This window comes from Strix uralensis, chromosome 12, assembly GCF_047716275.1.
Source record: "Strix uralensis isolate ZFMK-TIS-50842 chromosome 12, bStrUra1, whole genome shotgun sequence".
Classification (NCBI taxonomy): Eukaryota; Metazoa; Chordata; class Aves; order Strigiformes; family Strigidae; genus Strix; species Strix uralensis.
Window position 1 is genome coordinate 2,445,703 of NC_133983.1, and position 17,789 is coordinate 2,463,491.

The 17,789-nt window shown below is 46.4% G+C and overlaps 1 protein-coding gene across 2 annotated transcripts in view; it reads left to right on the forward strand.

Moving 5' to 3' along the window:
* Positions 1-17,425, forward strand: part of PSKH1 (protein serine kinase H1) — a 38,392-nt gene extending 20,967 nt beyond the window's left edge. For both annotated transcript variants that reach the window (XM_074881410.1, XM_074881411.1), the window contains exon 4: positions 10,561-17,425. In XM_074881410.1, the coding sequence (XP_074737511.1) occupies positions 10,561-10,878 (318 nt within the window). In that variant the 3' untranslated portion in view covers positions 10,879-17,425. The remainder of the gene's footprint in view (positions 1-10,560) is intronic.
* The last annotated feature ends 364 nt before the right edge of the window (positions 17,426-17,789 follow it).

Below are 17,789 nucleotides of genomic sequence, written 5' to 3' on the forward strand. Positions count from 1 at the left end.
TTTTAGTGTCTCCTGATGTTTTGTGCACTTTAAAAGTGGCTATAGTTTATATCCATGTTGCCTACCCAAAACAGGGCTTTCTGGGAGAGAAACAGGAATATTGTTAGATTGGGCCATACAGGCCTAACTTGGGAAGGACTAAACCTGGGCTTTCAGGAAATACTTGGATGGAAGAAGGAGCATGTCACCTCCTCTGACCCATGCCTGGGTTGGATTCTGATTAAAATTGGAAGAGTGACTATAAGGAAGAAAGAAAAGTTAAGCCAGGCAGCAGGGCAGGTGCTGCTCTTCTGCTGGAGCCTGAGGACTGGCTGATGTTTGCAGCAAAGCTCCTCATCTGCATGCTGCGTGTGGTGCTTGGGCTCGAGGAGGTTAAAGGAGCCTCCGTGCTGTCCCGAGCAGCAGAGGAGAGCTGGTGCCAGCTGGGGATCAGGGCACAGTTGGACTAGCAGCTAAGATTGTCTTAGGATTTCCTCCCCCTTGTTTATTCTCTTGTAAGCACTCAGGGCTTGTGCATCAACAGCTTGAAGCCTGCAGGAGGGTATGTGTGTGTATGTGGAAGGTTATAAGCTTATCTGTTCATCCCTACCATTGCACTAATCAGCGTGATAAAAGATATTCTCCCTCCCTGGGGAAGTCTTTTCCTCCCTACAGGGGACCACTGTTTCTTCGTTAAATGGTTACTCTGAATTTGTACATAGAAACACCTATCAGCGTCAGTCCCAGTTCTTGCCCAATCCATCTCTTAAGATAATAATTCAGAATGAGAGAACATCATTCAGATCCAATAGATGTTTTCCTTTGAGGATAAAAGCACTGAAGATGTCAGGATACCCAGATGTTATGAACAGATTGGAAAAGGTATTTCTCAGTTTAGTTACTGCAAATACTGTTGTGAACTGGTGCTATAGCAATACCTTTGGAAATTTCTGACTCTCCCCTGCTTGCCTTTTTGATGGCAGTCTCTAGCAGTCTGTACTCGGTGATCTCATCTTTTCACCTGTATTATTCCAAGTCCAGGTTTCTTGACCGTGAACTTTCTCAACATACAATTTCTCAGTCAAGGTAGTGGTTAAAGTCCCCTCCGTCCAACCGTAACTTGCTGACACGTTTTTGAGAGATGGATGTGAAGCGATCCAAGCTAAAATGTGGTATTACCCCATCTTAACACGCCAGTTATTTCCCTAGGCATTACAGTTAGAAGAGCTGTCCCTGGCTGTAGAGAAAAGCTTTGTGTTTATTGTTTTTGTAGCTGCAGTAATTTTACTGCATGATTCTAACTGAATACTTGGTGCCTGTACAGGGAAAATCGGCTGGCTATTTCCATTCGAAAAGCTGGGTTATAGAAGTTCACAGCACCAGATGGCTGTGCATACTTATAATGCTGTGGATTATTAAAGGGCTGTTGTATTTTCCTCTTTCATCCTTCCTTTATTCCTCCTCCCCACATCAACAAATTAATGCCGAATGCTTGGGAATCTGTCCTGCGCAGACTTTAGCACGTTACATCTTTTCATTGGAAACTCTTTGTTCCAGCCCTTTTGAACTGGTTGGTTTTGATCACCTCCTTGCAACTGTTTGTGGGCTGAACGACACCCCGGACTGTGTGAGCCTCCTTACTGGAGACTCAGCGCAGTCCTAGGCTGGTTCAGCATGTTACATCTCATAGATGCTGTCCCCAACCTGCTCCTTCGGAGTTGACGCTTTGTTTTCTAAAGTCATGCGAGAACCTCCTAAATTAGGCAAAACAGCTGTGTTGATGTTGATGCTCTGGCCAGCAGCCTGTGGTGCCGTCCGGATCACGTCCTTGCCCAATAGCACATTAATGCTTGTTTTGCCAAGACTTCTACAGCGGTGCAGATTTTACTGTTCAGGTGCCTCACAGAATGGACACCGCTCTTGTATGAAAGAAGTAGTGCCAAAGAGGACCTTCGATTCATTTATTTTTAATAGCTAACAGCATGTCATCTGTCTACCACAACAGAGATCTGGATTTTAAAATGCAGTGACTCCAAAAAACGACAAGGTGGAGAGATGTGCCCTGCCTCCAGCACCATACATATGTGTTAGATTGAGTCGTTTTTGTGGGGGTAAAAAGAAAAGCCTTTGCTCTTCATGTTTGTGATACCTGGGTGCCATTTGTGTCCAGACTGACTTTCTTGTTAATGGTTTTTAACGGTCCAGATGTCTTCAATGGGACTGCAAACAGCAGCAGTTGGTGAACATAGAGTGGTGAACAGTTCCAAGCAGTGGAATGGCCAGGTGTGTCTGTAGGATAGACAGCAGCTCTTGCAAGCCTTGCATCCCACATAGGTTCTGCAGGGCAGGAAAGGCTCGTCCTGATGCATGTAATTAACATCCAGAACAAACTCCTTTATGTTAAAAATTCTGCCTGCCCAGGTCAAGGGTGGTCTTTGCAGCTTCTTGAAGGATGGTATCTGTATGGCCTGTCCTCACAGGGGTATGAGTGTGTATGTGGCAAAAGATGCACTGCTGAAATCTAGAGACTTCTGAAATCTGATTTAAAAAAATACTTAGGAAAAGAAAAAACCTTAGAAACATGAATATAGTAGAAATATTTTAAAGAACTAGTGTCCAACAGGAAAATGGATTGGAAACCTCTTTTAAATTAAAAACAAGTAAAAAGCCAACATAAACCAGTTGTCTTGTTAGCTTGTTTGCAGAGCAGGTTTTGGTGACCGCTTGACAGCAACGTGCGCTCCTATCCCAGGCAGAGTAAAATTCAAGGACTCTGATATCTGAAATCAGCCCTGAAAGCTGCTCTGCCTACGGAGTGCTGGCTCCCACCCCCACCTAGCTTTAGCTTAGTTAGACGAGAAGGCTCGCGTTGGTAACGCAGGTCAGCGTTTTATTTCAGACGCGCACGTTGGGAGCTCTCTGCGGTGTACGCCAGGTTCGTGCTCGCTTCGGCTGTAAGTGAAAGAGGTGGGTTGGTTGTTCAAACTGGAGAACAGCGTGTTGTTTGTTCCCCGCATGCTGGCGTGGACGGGGCCTCAATAGCTTTTATGCTGATGTGAGTAACAAGCAGGGGTGGTGATGGGATTTAATCACAGAAGGCCTAGCACTGCATGCAACCACCTAGCCTATGTGACACTCAGAGGAGGATTTCTTGCTTTTCCTCCTCCTCCAGACTCAGAGCCTGAGTCTGAATAAAACATAGCACACTTGAGAGCTCTTTAAGGCATTGTAAACAATGCTTTCCCCCGAATTTTTTATCTAGCAGGGCCGAGGCTGCAGTTCGATGATGCGCCCCATGTTTTATGCAGCTTAGAAGTTCAGGAGATGCTTTTGTAGGAAATGCTGGCACACCTCAGAAGCGGCAGCTGTCGTTCCTGAGGGGCCAGAGCTACAAATCTCCATCGCAGGAGTTTCTCCCATTGTCATTAAGGCTGTAAGACAGACTGTGGTGGTGGTTTCATACTTGGTTGAAATGCTGCTAATTCTGGACTCTGTGCCAGTTGCTCACTTGGGCTGATGTAGCTGCTTCTGCAGCCATCTGGTGAATCATGCCAAGGAATGGTGGCTGAAAACCCCAGCAGAAAAACTAGCAGAAACTCCCTGATTTGGCTCGTATTGGTTGCGCAGACCAAACCGTTTGTGCTGGCACAGTGGAGGGTGCAGCATCAAAATGGGAATGAACAACAGAAACGGCGTGCTTATCATCTGTGGCATGGAGTGTTGCTGTTAACAGTAAGGCACGATATGAAGGCAGTCCCGCTGACCAGGTGCATGTATTCAACCCAGTCTATCTCTTGGGGCAGGCTTATTCCCAGTAAATCTTTTTTATCTTGTAAAACTTTAAAGTAGCTGTCTGATGGTTTTCTGTAGGTGAACCTGGCAGGAACCCGTGTGCTCCTGTAGGGCCTCTCACCCTCCCTGGTGCTTTGAGGCTTCTCTAGTGCTCGATCAGACTCATCCTAGAAATCAGTGGAAGTGGGATACAGTATTTTTGACCTAAGAGTGATCTTTTGCAGCTGTGCTAACATGCTTTGTGCTTCATGTTTTTGTAAAGACTGACTGGCGAGGGAGATTCAGGCCTTTGCAGTTCTGGGTGTCCCCCACCTTCCCCATAACATCGTCTTTAGAGCTCAGGTCAGTTCTCCTGAAAACAACATGTAACTTGGGTAGGAATCAGGAAATCAATATGTATTTTTCCTTCAGTGGGTACTGTCAAGACTAAAAGCAAAGTTTGGAAGTCAGATGACTGGTGGTTCTTTTATTTGCACAGGGCTAACCAGAAGATTCCTCTGCGGCTTTGACTTTCTAGGGAAAATGTCAGGTAGCTTCAGTGTGTGTGTGTAGGCTTGTGCACTGAGTGCTGCGCCCATGGGGTCGAGAAGACCTCTTGGATGGTCAGGGAGGAGTTAGCTTGGAGATTGCTGTAGTCAGGCTCAAGCAGGTCACCTGTCAGAAATGGGTCTGTCAGAAGGTTGCCTGGTTGCCATCTCAGACTTCATTCACAGTTTCGCCAGGCAATGACAGCATGATGAGACTTTGGAGTTTGAGCATTGAACAGTGACCCTATGCCACCTGAGCGACCCTGTGGTCCTCCTCTAGGTTATCTACGAAGGTGCAGGTGCTGAAAAGTGTCACCTGGGCCAGGAGGGATGTAAGGGGACAGGCACTCTGATGAGGAGGGAATTTTGCCAATAACTGCAGTTCTTAGATATATGATGTCCTTATACATCCTTACAGCCCATTTTCTTTCCCCTCTTCCTGAGAGGCCTATTAATCTCTTGGATTCAGTTGTTGAACAGGGTAACTCTGCACAGAAGATAGAAATAAGGAATGGATGACTGCACAGCTCATCTCAAAGATCATGAGTTACTAATCACTGGTTTTCTGTTTCAAATATCCTCACAGTCACTAGAGAAAGTTCAGCAGTCTTTCCTGCCTCCTAGGGATCTCTGCATGCCTGAAGGTTTGTGCTAGTAGGTAGGAGGTGGGTTTGGTGGGAGTATTTTTGTTTTAATTTAAGGGTCCTTCACAGCTTACAGTAGTACTAGGCTTTACTGCATTTTATCTCTTCTGATCTCAGAAGCCTGGCAGTCCTTCTCCTGCCTGGTGAACAGAGGGAGAGCGCCTTAGAGCTGTTGTCCTGTAAGCATGAGCTGGTAAGTCTTTGCCTGTGCTTCTTGATGATTAGATAAAGGAGAGCAAAATGGTGGCAGGCTCTGCTGAGCCTGCACACAAGAGTAAAGGTGTACTGTTGTTTCCTTTGGGTTGCAGGGACCCTCGTTATTTCTGCATTAGGGTGAGCTATTCAGATTTACTTACCGCAGCTCTTCTGCTCTCCCCCCACCCCCCCCCCCCTCTTTTTTTAATTCTGGTGGATTGTGTTTTTAGCCATTCTGCTAAATTCCAGAGTTACAGACATTACTTTCCAGAGGATGTTCAGTCCTCCAACGTGAGGGCAAATAGTCTCCAGCATAAAACTAGTATGTATCCAGTGTCTGTCTCATGAGAAATGAGGGTTGTGAAGCGGATGCTGCAGCAGCTGTCCCAGAGGACTTGGTTGCAGTTGTTTGAAGAGCCGGTCACGTGTCGGAGGTCTCTGCTGGCATTCAGCAAGTACTGCTGAGGTTCTGCTCAGAACATGGCTATTCTACCTTTTTTTAAGATATGTAGGAAGCCACCAGAACTACTGTAGTACCTTTCCCTTCTGGAGGAATGCAGTCTAACAGAGGGAACGGCACGGAAGTTATACTCACACCGCATTGCATTTGAAATCAGTTCCTAGAGGAACAGGGCTGCCAAGTGAACAAGTATCGGTGACTTCTCTTCATTTTTGTGGCATTTTTGTGCAACAAAGGAGAGGAATTTGTCACTGCAGCAGTGAGATTAAAGGCAAGGCTATCTGATGGGGTTTGCCGTGTTTCATGACCACTGGATGGGAGGATTTTCCTTCCAAGCCATTCTCTGTTTCTCCTCAGAGAAGCAGAGGGGTAGAATCTCCTCTAGATCGCGTCAGTCCTGTCGTGTGAATGCACCTCGGGTCCTGCACACACACCCTTCTTGGTGTTCCCCAAACACACCAGCATGGACCTTCCTCAGCTGTTACACAAGCTCCCGCAGCTGCCCTGCAATATTAATCGGGAGGGTTCCTGGGGTTTTGCTAAGTTAAAACTGCTGTTTTGCCAACTGATGCAAGGTTTCCAGAGAGTGGATATATTTCTCCAGGGACTAGGGTTGAAAATTGTTAAATTCATTCCACTCAGTGCTTCAGTAGAATGTAGCCTTACCTATTTTTAAAGAAAAGACTTCAATGAAATAAAACCAAAGATGTGTATGGTGCAGCAAATGAAACCTCTGTCTGCATAAACAGATCAATAAACTGATTTGTGTTCGCTGACCAGAAGAAAAATCTAATTGCAGGTACTCCATATTCAGCGTTTGTGGTGAAACTAGAGTAATTGGAATAATGAGAAATCCAGTTTGCTTTTGTTTGGAGTTTATTCTTCTTTAGGTTTCATTAAACTGGACTGGTGCAGTGCACAGGCCTCACAAGGCTTAGGCTGGTGACGTACTCACAGTTTCTAGGTCTTCAGACTGGTATGTTCTTCATGGATTTCTTCATATTCTAAATTACCACGTTTGCCATCTTTTAATATGACTTGAAATGACTGAAGTAATATTGTTCCTGGTGTTTAGAGGTTCATTTCACCTGCCAGAATCTCCTGCTCTGTGTTGGGCAGCCATCAGTGGACTGAAGTTTGAATGCATCTGAATGGCAAAATAGCTCTCAGGTTGCCTCAAGCTGCAGATCTGTGCAGTTACGAACATTTGCGAGAGGAAATAATGCTCTCCTGCACGTTCTAAAGATGCATTTCCAAGAAAAGTGTTGTTGTGTCAGTCCTCAAGTATTGTTTATTTGAATGCATCTCTTGCATCTCTTTGGATTTAGTTAAAAAAGAGAGGACGGACATCCTGGCAAGAGACAATATTCAGAAAGGTGAAAGATTTTTAGACAGATGGAAAGAAATACCCCAGGAAAAACACTGAGGTTAGAGTTGTGTGAATGTGTTTTCTCTGCATGAGTGGGACAAAAGCTGTTTCAAGGTATCTCAGTCTTCTCAACGGCTGGTAACAGTGATGAAGATGGTGGTAAAGAGTTCTTAAAAAGTTATCATTGCAAGGAGAGTAGAACTGTCACCAGTATTTAATACCACTTTGAGTTAAAGTCAGTAAATTGGACAGACATACTGTTAGCTTAGAGGTCTCAGCATTATTTGGAGAGTGGAAAATGAGTCCTCCATGAATGAAACAGCGGGGTGAGCTTTCTGTCTGCTAGGAGGAGGACACAGAAGGAACTGATTGGAAGTCATTGGGGTGTAGATAGGTAATGATGAATTTACGATTTTAACTGTATGAATAGCTGAAAACTTAAATGAGTCTAAAAAAAAAAAAGCTACAGAAAATAGACTTTTAAAAGTTTCTGAAGGGCAAGCCTGGTAAAACTGGAGGTAAATCCTCTTGGTGCTGGGTTTCCTTTGGATCTGTCCATCTGTGGAAGAGAGAACCCAAAGGTCATCTGTAACTGGAGATCCGGGGTTTTAAAGGAAGGTGATGCGCTGACCTGCCAGTTGACATATGGGACAACCCTGGTATTATCTGAGATTATGCCAATAAAGACTAAACCCTGCAAGTTGATTCCCTTCACTGTTATTTAACCAAGGAAGCACCTTATCCAGAAGTCTGGTAGGAAATCTATAGGCTTGAAATGCAATTTATATCTCCCTGCGGCAGAGGCAGATTTGGCTTTTTGGTTTTATTGTTATAAATAGCTCAAAGGCTGAGCTCTTCGAAGGGTCCATAGTTCTGCAAAACAGACCAGCGTGTTCAATTGCAATTGTAGCCTTTATTGTGGGTTTTGCTACATTTGAAAAGGTTTTTTGCTATTTTATTTATCCTCTTTATAAACAAACACTTTAATGAGTCTCTGATCAAAGATTGTCCCTGTTCTATTCTAACAGGCACCTGGTTTTTTTCTTACCATTCATTGCCAAGACACGTTTCATCAGCTAAGAAAAAGTGTTTTAAGGCAGGTCATGACAAACTAATTATATTTGAAAGAAGTAGACAGGACAGCTTGAATTTTAAGAATTTTTTTAACTGGTTTTGTTCTGGAAACATTGAGGGGAGTGGATTTTGGATGTGGTTTCAAAGCACAGAGGTGGTGTCTGATCCACAGAAGAAGACTGTGCTTCCTTTTTGAGCACTCTGGCTCTTAAGTATTTCCATTTCTATCGTGAATACATTCAGGAACATTTATAGTTTTTTATTCATGTACCACTATTTTCTTTATATCAAGTAGTTCATACCATGTTCACTCCCCTTTCTTGCAGAGTTATTGGCAGTGATCATATATCCCACTTTAGCTAAGCTGAGTAAGCCAGACTGTTTTAGTCATTGCTTGTAAAATAAAACTTTCTGTACCCGGATCATTCTAGTAGCCAGTTTCTTAGCTAGAGCTTGAGTTCATCTTTCCTGGCCACGCCGCTGACTGTCCGGGGCTGGGAGCAGTGCTGTAACTCTCTCCTGCCTTTCATTATAAAATCCTCCTGTGGATTAGATCTCTTGCCTTTGAGTCTTTTGAAAGAGAAAATTGCTTTTGGTAGCAATAAATTGCAGACCTCAAAAAAAATCAGGACATATCTTTTTTAGCCCATTTGGACAAGAAAAGGTCATTATATCTGACTGTACAGTTGGTGGACCCCAGATTTTAAAATAGCTGAATTCTTTTCTTCCTCACCAAACAAAGTGAGGAATGAGACACAGAATAGCAGTCTTTTTCTTTTTTAAGACATTTTTACACATGCTGTTTCCACTCACACATGTGTGTTTGTACGTGACCTTAATTATTGTATCGAAATCTTCACTTCATTGCATTAATCTGCTCAGGTTTTTTTTAATGCTGCTTGGGATGTTGTCTCCATGTACTTGAAAAATTCAGTATCGGTGGTTTCAGGAGGGGTGAGACCCACACAACACCCAGTGATTGCAGAAGCCTGCTCATGCCCAGAGCCATTCCACACTTCTTTTTTTATGCTAGCCATACTGCCACCTCCACTCCACTTTTACAGTGAATTTTGCCACGGTTTTCTTCCTAGCTTTGTCCACAGCCCAACCTTCACCTCATGCTAAAGGAAATGTTCTCACTTCTCATGTTAGTGCAAATATGGTATTTTGTCAGAAATTAAACAATTCCAGCATGCATGGCTGTAGGTGTTTGTCTCATAAGTTGTTATGGCTATGTTTTGGTGTACTGGGGGGGGATATAGGTGGAATTTATTATAGGAGTAATTAATTATTTTTGGCTTGTCTCTTTAAAACTAGTATTTTGTAACAAAAAATTCTTCCTCTTTCCTTGGTAAGCATTCCTGAAAATTCCTTATATCTAACATTCGTATAGATTTAGAACATTTTATGGGGTTGTTTCCAGCTGGGCTGAGTTGGCTGTTCCAGGGTTGACCAGTAGCAACATCTAGATCTCCCTCAGAGTGAGAGTGAGTACCACAGCAGAAAAATGTCTTTAGTTTTGGTTTCAGGATTGATGCAGAGGTCAGTGCTCACTTGCTAGATGCATGCCTTAAGATGAAGGGTCAGAAGAGACCCAGGGATCTGGTGTCAGGATCCATCCTCTGTGAGCAATATGACTTGCTTTCAAGCACTAATGGCTTCATCGGATACAGAGCACTTGGGTTGAGAGGGTCTTCAGTGGGATACTGTTACTGTTCTTTTTGTAATACCTCTATGATTTTGGAAGATAGTGTGAGAAGATGAGGGGGGAGACCTCAAGGCCAGCACTGGGACTGTGCGTGTCCATTTGGTGCAGCAACTGGAGCCAGCTTGGGTGTGCGAGCAAGTGTGTGTCCGAGGGTGTGACTGCTGGCGAAGGTCGAGCCAGATGAGGGGGTGAAGCGACCTGGGAGCTGCGGGTGTCCGTGTGTGTGTGTCTCTAACCATAGGAGGATCTGGCAACCAGAGAGACCAGGGAAGTCCCAGCCAGCTGCTGGGGAGGCAGCTGGGTCTGGGGGTTGACAGGCCACTTGTGTGTGTGCACACGCGTGTAGGTGTCTGTGGGGAGGAGTGAAGATCCGGGGCCAGCTGCTGGACAGCCTGAGTGTGCAAGGGGTCTGTAGGGTGTGAGCAAGGGGGTCTGTGCCACAACTGGAGTGGGGCCTGCAGCCCCAAGGGCTTGCTGTGCCCAGGTGCCAGAAGCTGGGAAAACTGGGATCCAGGGTCAGCTACTGGGCAGGCTGAGTGCCTGAGCCCAGCTGCTGGTGGGATCCACACTGCACGTATGTACATGTAGACATTTCCCACTAATTTGGCCTCTCCCCCTAAGAGTCTCTTGAAGTAATTGTGTCTCATTCTCCTTGGGCAGATACTGTTGGTTACAACTTGGAAGATTTGAGGATGAAAGAGAGAACAGAAGAAGCAGAATGCCCTGAAGCGCCTTTTGGTCATAGGAGGAGTTAATTAAACAGCAAAGCTGTGGCAGGATGTTTCATTCTAATTATCTCTCTTGTGTTTCAGCCCTGGCCCAGTGTGTCAAACCTGGCCAAGGATTTCATCGATCGTCTACTCACGGTGGACCCCAGTGACAGGATGACAGCCCTTCAGGCCTTGAAGCACCCATGGGTGGTCAGCATGGCAGCCTCTTCCTCCATGAAGAACCTACACCGTTCCATCTCACAAAACCTTCTCAAGAGGGCGTCTTCCCGCTGCCAGAGCACCAAGTCCGCGCAGTCCACCCGCTCCAGCCGCTCCACCAAATCCAACAAGTCGCGGCGAGTTCGGGAGCGGGAGCTGCGTGAGCTCAACCTGCGCTACCAGCAGCAGTACACTGGCTGAGCAGGGGGCTGGGACCTGCCAGGCGTCTTTCCAGATGTCTTCTCTGCGGTGTAGGTGTGCAGCGCCCTTTGCCACACGCTCACTCAGTGAGGAACATCCAGGTTCCTCCCTCCCTTCCTCCAGGTGTCCCCCCCGCCCATGAGGAGGTGTCCCCCCGTGCGGAGGAGAGGCAGTCTCGTGGTGGCCGTCACACCCTGCGAGCTGTGCCGTGGGGTCTCACGCAGGAAACGGGGGAGCCCTTGTGGGCTCAGAGCACAGCTCAGAGCCTCAAGTAATACACAAATTAAGGAGCCACATGCGGAGAAGAGCTCTCTCTGTAGCCTGGGAGCTTGGTTGTTCATAGTTATTTATTAATTCCAGAGCGTTAAGTTTCTCTCACTTGCATATGAAAAAAAAAAAAAAATCACTTTATGTGTATGTACATGCACGTATGTGTGCACATACACCTGTGAGTGTGTATATGTATTTAAAAATCATATATACACAAATTTTGAACTGGTTTAGTCAGACTCTGTGGTGCCTTTGCAGTGAAGCTGGTGAGTCACATGCAATTAGGAGTAGGATAGCTCTGACTCACCAGCGTGCTGCCCACCAGCTCCTTGTCCCAGTACGGTGCCGAGGAGATGCCAGACAGCAGTTTTCCATGACGTCTGGGAAGCTGTGAGGTTTCCCCCAAGGGCTGCCATCCACCTGATGACGTCGAGGGTTTGCTCAAGCTGTGTGAGAGCTGCTGTGCAAATTGGCAACGGGGCTGAAGTGCTGCGAGCTCAGAGCTGTAGTCCGGTTCCTTTGATCCGGACTGGATGGGTGCTCCTGGTGGAGGGGTGGGAAGAGGATCATTGTGCTGCAGGAACTTCATGGTACACAGAGAGATGTCTTTGGCAAGGCAGGTTTTTGGGGGGTTCCTTGCTGTTCCCCTTGAATTATCCTTCCCCTATTTATGGTAAGACCATTGCCTACCATGCTGGGTTCATTCTTGCTGTGACGTGGCCCTGTCGTGTCTGTGACCTGTTACACATCTTGTGCCCTTCAGACTACTGTTACCAACCATGTCACTTCACCAAAACTTCGGTGGTTCCAGGTATTGCTCCCTGTCTGCAGATTTTACAGGGCTCCCTTGCTTTTCATGCCTGTTCTGCCCCAGTCTTGCTGTCCCCTGGGACAGTGGGGTGGTGCTGGGAGCTGTTGGGATGGCCACAAATGGCTTCATAGCATCAGGATAGGGGCTTGAGTAGTGGAGATCTAATCCTGGAGCATCAGCAGAGATAATGCCCTGGAGACACTGCAGGAAAACCTTGGAGCTGTTAGGTGTGATTTAAATCCAACAGGAAGGAGCTGCCTTTCAGGTTTCCTTGTGGTGATGCGGGGGCCTCTTGTGAAGGACCTCTCAGGGGAGGTGGGTGCTATAGAGCTGAGCTTCGTGCAAGCCTGCTGAGATATCTTCTCAACTAGTCAGAGCAGGAGAGGGGGGCTGTTGGCACAGTCTCGGGGTGGATTTGCCTTCTTGTAATAGCAGAGACAACATCTGCAGTGAAGGGGAATGCTGGTTTTTGAAGCTTTTCGTACAAAGCCATACGGTTTGCTTCATGCTGTGCACTTGAAGGGCTTGCCTGGTTCTGGACTGGAGACGCAGGCTATGCAAGCTCAAGGGGCTCGTGAGCATGGCCCTTCCACCCAGGACTGATGGCTGCGACACTGTGTTTTAGTGTCAGCAAGGTTTTAAGTGGTCAGTCACATCCCCAGGGAGCTCTAACTGTACTGACCACAGCCCTTCTTTGTCAGCAAACAGCAAAGCTGCTCAGCTTCAGTGGGAGAAGACTGAGTTTTTCTGTGCTAAGGAAAAAAAAACAAAAGGGCATTTTTAGGGATACGCTTCCCACCCCAAAGCTGGGATAGGTCATAACCACTGTGAGCACAGCCTTGTGTGTCCAAGCGTGCAATGGGGAATACAGCAGAGGAAACCTGAGGACAGCCAGTATGTGTAGCAGGGGTGAATTCTAAATTCTTTGCATGGTTTTGCGTATTATTTTGAAAACTCTGCGTCCTTGCGGGCTGCCCTTTCTCCGAGTGGCCATCCTACCATATCACATGCAGTCTTTCTTCCATCAGCATTAATGGATACCACAGAATTACCAGAAATTATTTTTTTCAACTCTGTGGACTGCAAAAAAAAAAAGTTTCTCAGCTTCTTTTACCTTCCCATGTAGTTTTCCTGGTTCGTTACCGTGAACTATAAACTAGACGTGATTTCTGACAAAACAGGCAGCTTGCCACATTTTGCTTCATAAACGATTCAGTGCCTGTCATATTACTGCCAACAGCTCTCCAAAAGCAGCAACCACTCTAAGACAACTGGAAAATTGTTCTTGCCCTGTATGTTAAGAGATGGCCGGATGCTCTCTCAGAGGGCTTCTGGTTTTTTAGCTGTTACTCGTTAAGTCTTCTGCATGTTTGGAGCATCATACCCAGCCACTGTGATCTCTTTTCCCTCCTGGGTGCTTTCATGGCCCTCCCCGGATTATCTTGCATATTTATCCTTAAAAGAGGTATTTGGCCTATGCGAGGAGGTCAAACTGATGAACTGAGCCAAGACCTCTAGAGCTTGAGAGCCTTCCCTTTAACCACTAGACCATCAAAATGCACAGGCGTTGTGCAGGTGTCTACCCATGCTGTTCCACCTCTTGTGGGGTGGGGGATAGATGAAGGTGGAGAGGAGGTCAGGATGTGGAGCTCTGGTCTGACCAGGCTTGTTTCTCCACCTTCACAAAGCACAACAAAAGTCTGTTTCATCTGTGACAATTTTTTGCTTCATTCCTATTTTCAGCAATTGGTTTTTCACCAGGAAAAGTTCAGAGCAATGTCATTTGTGGTGAGTTTGGGCTGGAATATGTTTTGGGAAGCGAGATGTTGCTGTATAGATTCCTGACAGTGTCAGTTTTCTGTGATGATACTCTGTGACTGGGAGGTGAATTGGCAGGAGGGATAGCTGCAGCCTGCCTCTTTAGGCTGTGGAGATGTTTGTGGTCCTCAGGCATCCCGCTCCTAGGGAATTGCATCAAAGAGGACCAAGTCCAACCCATAAGAGGCTTTGGCTTTTCTAGAAAAAGAACTCTTAATTCTCTTTACAGATGCAATGTTTTCTTGTTTGCATGAAAAATCAATGTAAACATGGGGAAAATCTTTATAGGCTTTCCTTCCATCATTTGATTATAACACTCTTGGCTCAATCCCTCTTCTTTTTATAAATTCAGTATTTGCAGGAACTCTTATACCCAGCCAATAACATGCGTGGGCAGAGGGGAGACTAGCAGAGCTCTGTCGAAGTGTCCCTTGGAGTCCTCTGTGATCTTTCTGTTTTCACTCTGTCTGGAAAACTGTGATGGTCCAAACACTACGTTGCAAGGTCCAGCTTAAGAGCAATTCCTTGGGTGCTTTTATCCTCACAATTGTGGCACACTTTCAGCTGGGTCTGGTGGGGGGGACAGGCAAAGTGCTGTAATATTGAGCCATAGTTCAGGTGCCTTCAATCTGTCCTCTAAGAAACTCTTCACTGTGAATTATCTCGATCATCTGTCTTCATATATATTCCATAGGAGCACCTCAGTGCTCAGTTTATCTTAAGTCTCAGGAGTTTACACTTTTCAGGAGTGCCTTGTTTGGGGATTTTAGAAGCTGAAATCTCTGAAATGTTTTTTTTTTTTGCCCTTCTGTTTAATTTTTTTATATCTCCTTCTTTGGCTCTTAATGATGGTTCTTTTTTTGGCTCGCAGGGTTTTTTGAAAGGCTTCCTCTGGTACTGAACTAGCCAGGAAAACACAGATAACAAATGCATGTTCCAGACCATTGCTGAGTTGCAGTCTTTATATTAGCTGGAGTGCAAATCTCAGAGTGCTTTTGTCTTCTGTACTTTTGTTCATGCAATGAAAATGAAGTTGGAATGACACCTAGTGGCAAGCCATAATGTGTCCTTGTCCAAGTACAGCCCTCTTCTAGTTACGTTCCCAGTGCTTCTGGGTGAGATGCTCTTACAAAGAGGAATCTGGGTTTAGTGTGCTGAGTCTTGAACCACACCTGCAGTCCTGGATGTTCAGCCTTCTCAGCGTGGCACTGTTTTCTCCTGTGCTGATCCCGGAGAAGAGCATTTTAGCCCACACAGGGATGAGCGTGACTCTGCATGCACCCGCTGGAAGGGATGCTGAATGCTGGGGAAAAGATGTGCAGTCAACCTCCAGTGTCTCAAGGAGAGCACCCTGCCTTGGGGAGACATCTTAGGGAACGCTAGGAGAAAGCAAAGCCTAAAGGTGCTGGGGCAGGAATCAGCAGGTTTGGGACTTTCTTCCATCACGAGACACGATGGAGCAGCTCAGGGTGTTGCTTCGCAGTGTTTCAGAGAAATGGAGTTTTAAGGAGTAAAGGGAATTCTGGTTGTTTGTCTTTTGGAACTTAGCAGTACTGTGTAAAACAATCCCATCATTTTGTCCTGGGAATTTGGCTGCTCTCTTGGGGGAGAGAATTATGCCTTCAAAGAACATGGCCTGTTGATTCCTTGATTTTTTTTTTTTTTTGAGGGTTACTGGAAATGAATGTGAAAAGGTCTTCCAGAAATAACGTTAGGTGGTCTACAGACTTGCATCCAGATTTTTGAGCACGTAATGTATTTTTCTATGCATTTTGCTAAAACAGCAATTATTTGTCCATGTTTGATCTTCTTGTAACCCTTCTCAAGCTTCCTAAAAACTACCACGTCAACCCAGTGGCGGTAGAAATCCCCCTTCCTTCAATCCAGAAGAAGTCTGTGCTGTTGAACACTGAGATTGTGATAGCATCCGGATGCTCCTGCCAGTTCCTGGGCTGTGTTGTTCTTGGAAACATACAACCGTACGTGAGGGACAGCTTTGTAGGCTCCTGAGGAGTGTCAGCCCAGGCAAAAGGGCTCTGACCTGCTGGTTTTGGTAGTGGTGTGGAAACCAGCTGCAGTGCAGGGCCTGCATTACATATTTGTTTTGGAAACGATAAACCCTCAAACTCTTAACTTCTTTGGAATTTGGATATTTTCTTTTTTTAGGTCAGATCTTTTCTGCTCTGGTAATGTACATTCTTTCTTATACCCTGCTGCATTTCTCCATCCTGTTTTCTACCCAGGTGTTTGGCTGAAGTACTAACATAGCCAACTTTTATATAATGCACATACTGGAATAGGAATTGTGGTTGATTCAGCTACTGGGCAGCAACTCTGGATTTGGCTCTGCAGGAGCCGTGGTGAGTCCTGGAGCAAGGCAAAAGCATCTGTATGGTGCCTAGCTGGTGGGAGAAGGCTCCCTTTGAGGACCCTGCAGTGCAGGCTCAGCTTAAGATGATCTGGTGCAACACAGGACAACTAGTGTGTGGCTGTTACAGGCCTCTTCTTAGAGTGCACGGGGCCATATTCCTATTTTAAGTGATGATACTAAAGATTTGGAGGGTTTGAGGTGGGGTAGATTAAAATCTCCATTGTCTGACTTAATTTAGTGTTTTAAATGATGCAGAGCAACACAGAGATTAGCCGGGGGGGGGGGGGGGGGGGGGGAAATCACACCCTCTGGAGGAGTTGCAAACTGTTCCCTGGCAGCAGTGTATTCCAGATGAAGCCTTGGATTTGCAGGGAGGGGTGGTTGTGTTCTGGCCTCTCACCAGCTCAGCTTTGTCCCGGAAGATACCACAAAGTCCCTGTACCACTCCGTGTCGGATACCCAGCCCCGGGTTGCCTGCACCACTCTTGGGAGGGTTTTGGTGCTTTTTTTGACCACTCAGGCTCCTCTTTCCACCTGGATTAAGAACGCAGCTCTTGGGTGCTTGGGAGGCAGGTGCCTGCATGTCAGCTGTGCCTCACTGTTCGGTAAATTTGCCAAAAAAAAAATGTGAAGCGGCGGGGATTGCGCGGTGGCAACGGCATCGTGGGGTTTGGTACCTTCCACCCTCGGTGTCCCTGCGGTGGAGGGATCACGGGAGGCTGCTGCCTGCCCAATGACAGTTTTTTCCTTCTCCTGTCCCCCCCCCCCTCCCCGCCCCATAATACTGTAGATCCCTCGTGTGAGATGGGCAGGCTACTCGCTGCTGTTGCAAATCACGTTGCGCTGTGCGTGTGTGCTGAGCGTGGAGGAGATCCGCGGCCCCCACGAGGTGCGTTAAAAACGAGCAGTTCCTGCGAGCGCGCCCAGATGCTGCGAGTTTTCCTGTTGCCTGTCACTACGGAAAGACACCTCCCGGGAAGCTCTTGGGACTGAAGGTCTTCCGGCACTTGCTGTTATTTTTGGTCGCCAAATTTCCGGTGCTGGGTTGGAACAGTTTGGAAGTAACTCCGGTGGCGTCCCATTAGTCTCCTAGCAGGGCTGTTTTGAGAAGCATCCAGTTCTGTGACTCACCTTTGGAGTCCTGTCTTTACACTAAGGACTGTCTTGTAGGATGAAGTCTGAACCATTGTAATTAGTCTGTAACGTTACAATTAGAGTGTACAGAATTATTTATTTTGTGTACTCGGTCTGCTAAACATGTAAATGTATTCTGTGTACCCATCGCTCTGCTGTCGTTACTTTTGGCTCCAGGATCTGTGCGTGGGCTGACTGCTGAAAGGCTCTGCTTTCCAGTGTGTGAGTTATGGTCAGTGAACACATCGATAGCCAGGAGCTGCTCACCCCTCTAACATACTCTTGGAGCACAGCAAGAAGGTACCAAAGTAAAAGAGTTTGCTGGTTTTTTGAACGCAGCTGCCAGGCCAGGAGCTGCCTGAGGGAGACCTTGTGCAGGGCTGGGGTGTCCACAGGGATGCTCCGGGTGAGCCAGGCACTCAGCCTCTTGCTGGAAGGCGGGGTTTGGAGGCTGAGCAGGCGCTTTGGGACATTTTGTTGGCTTTTCTTTGGCTGCAAGGTGGCAGA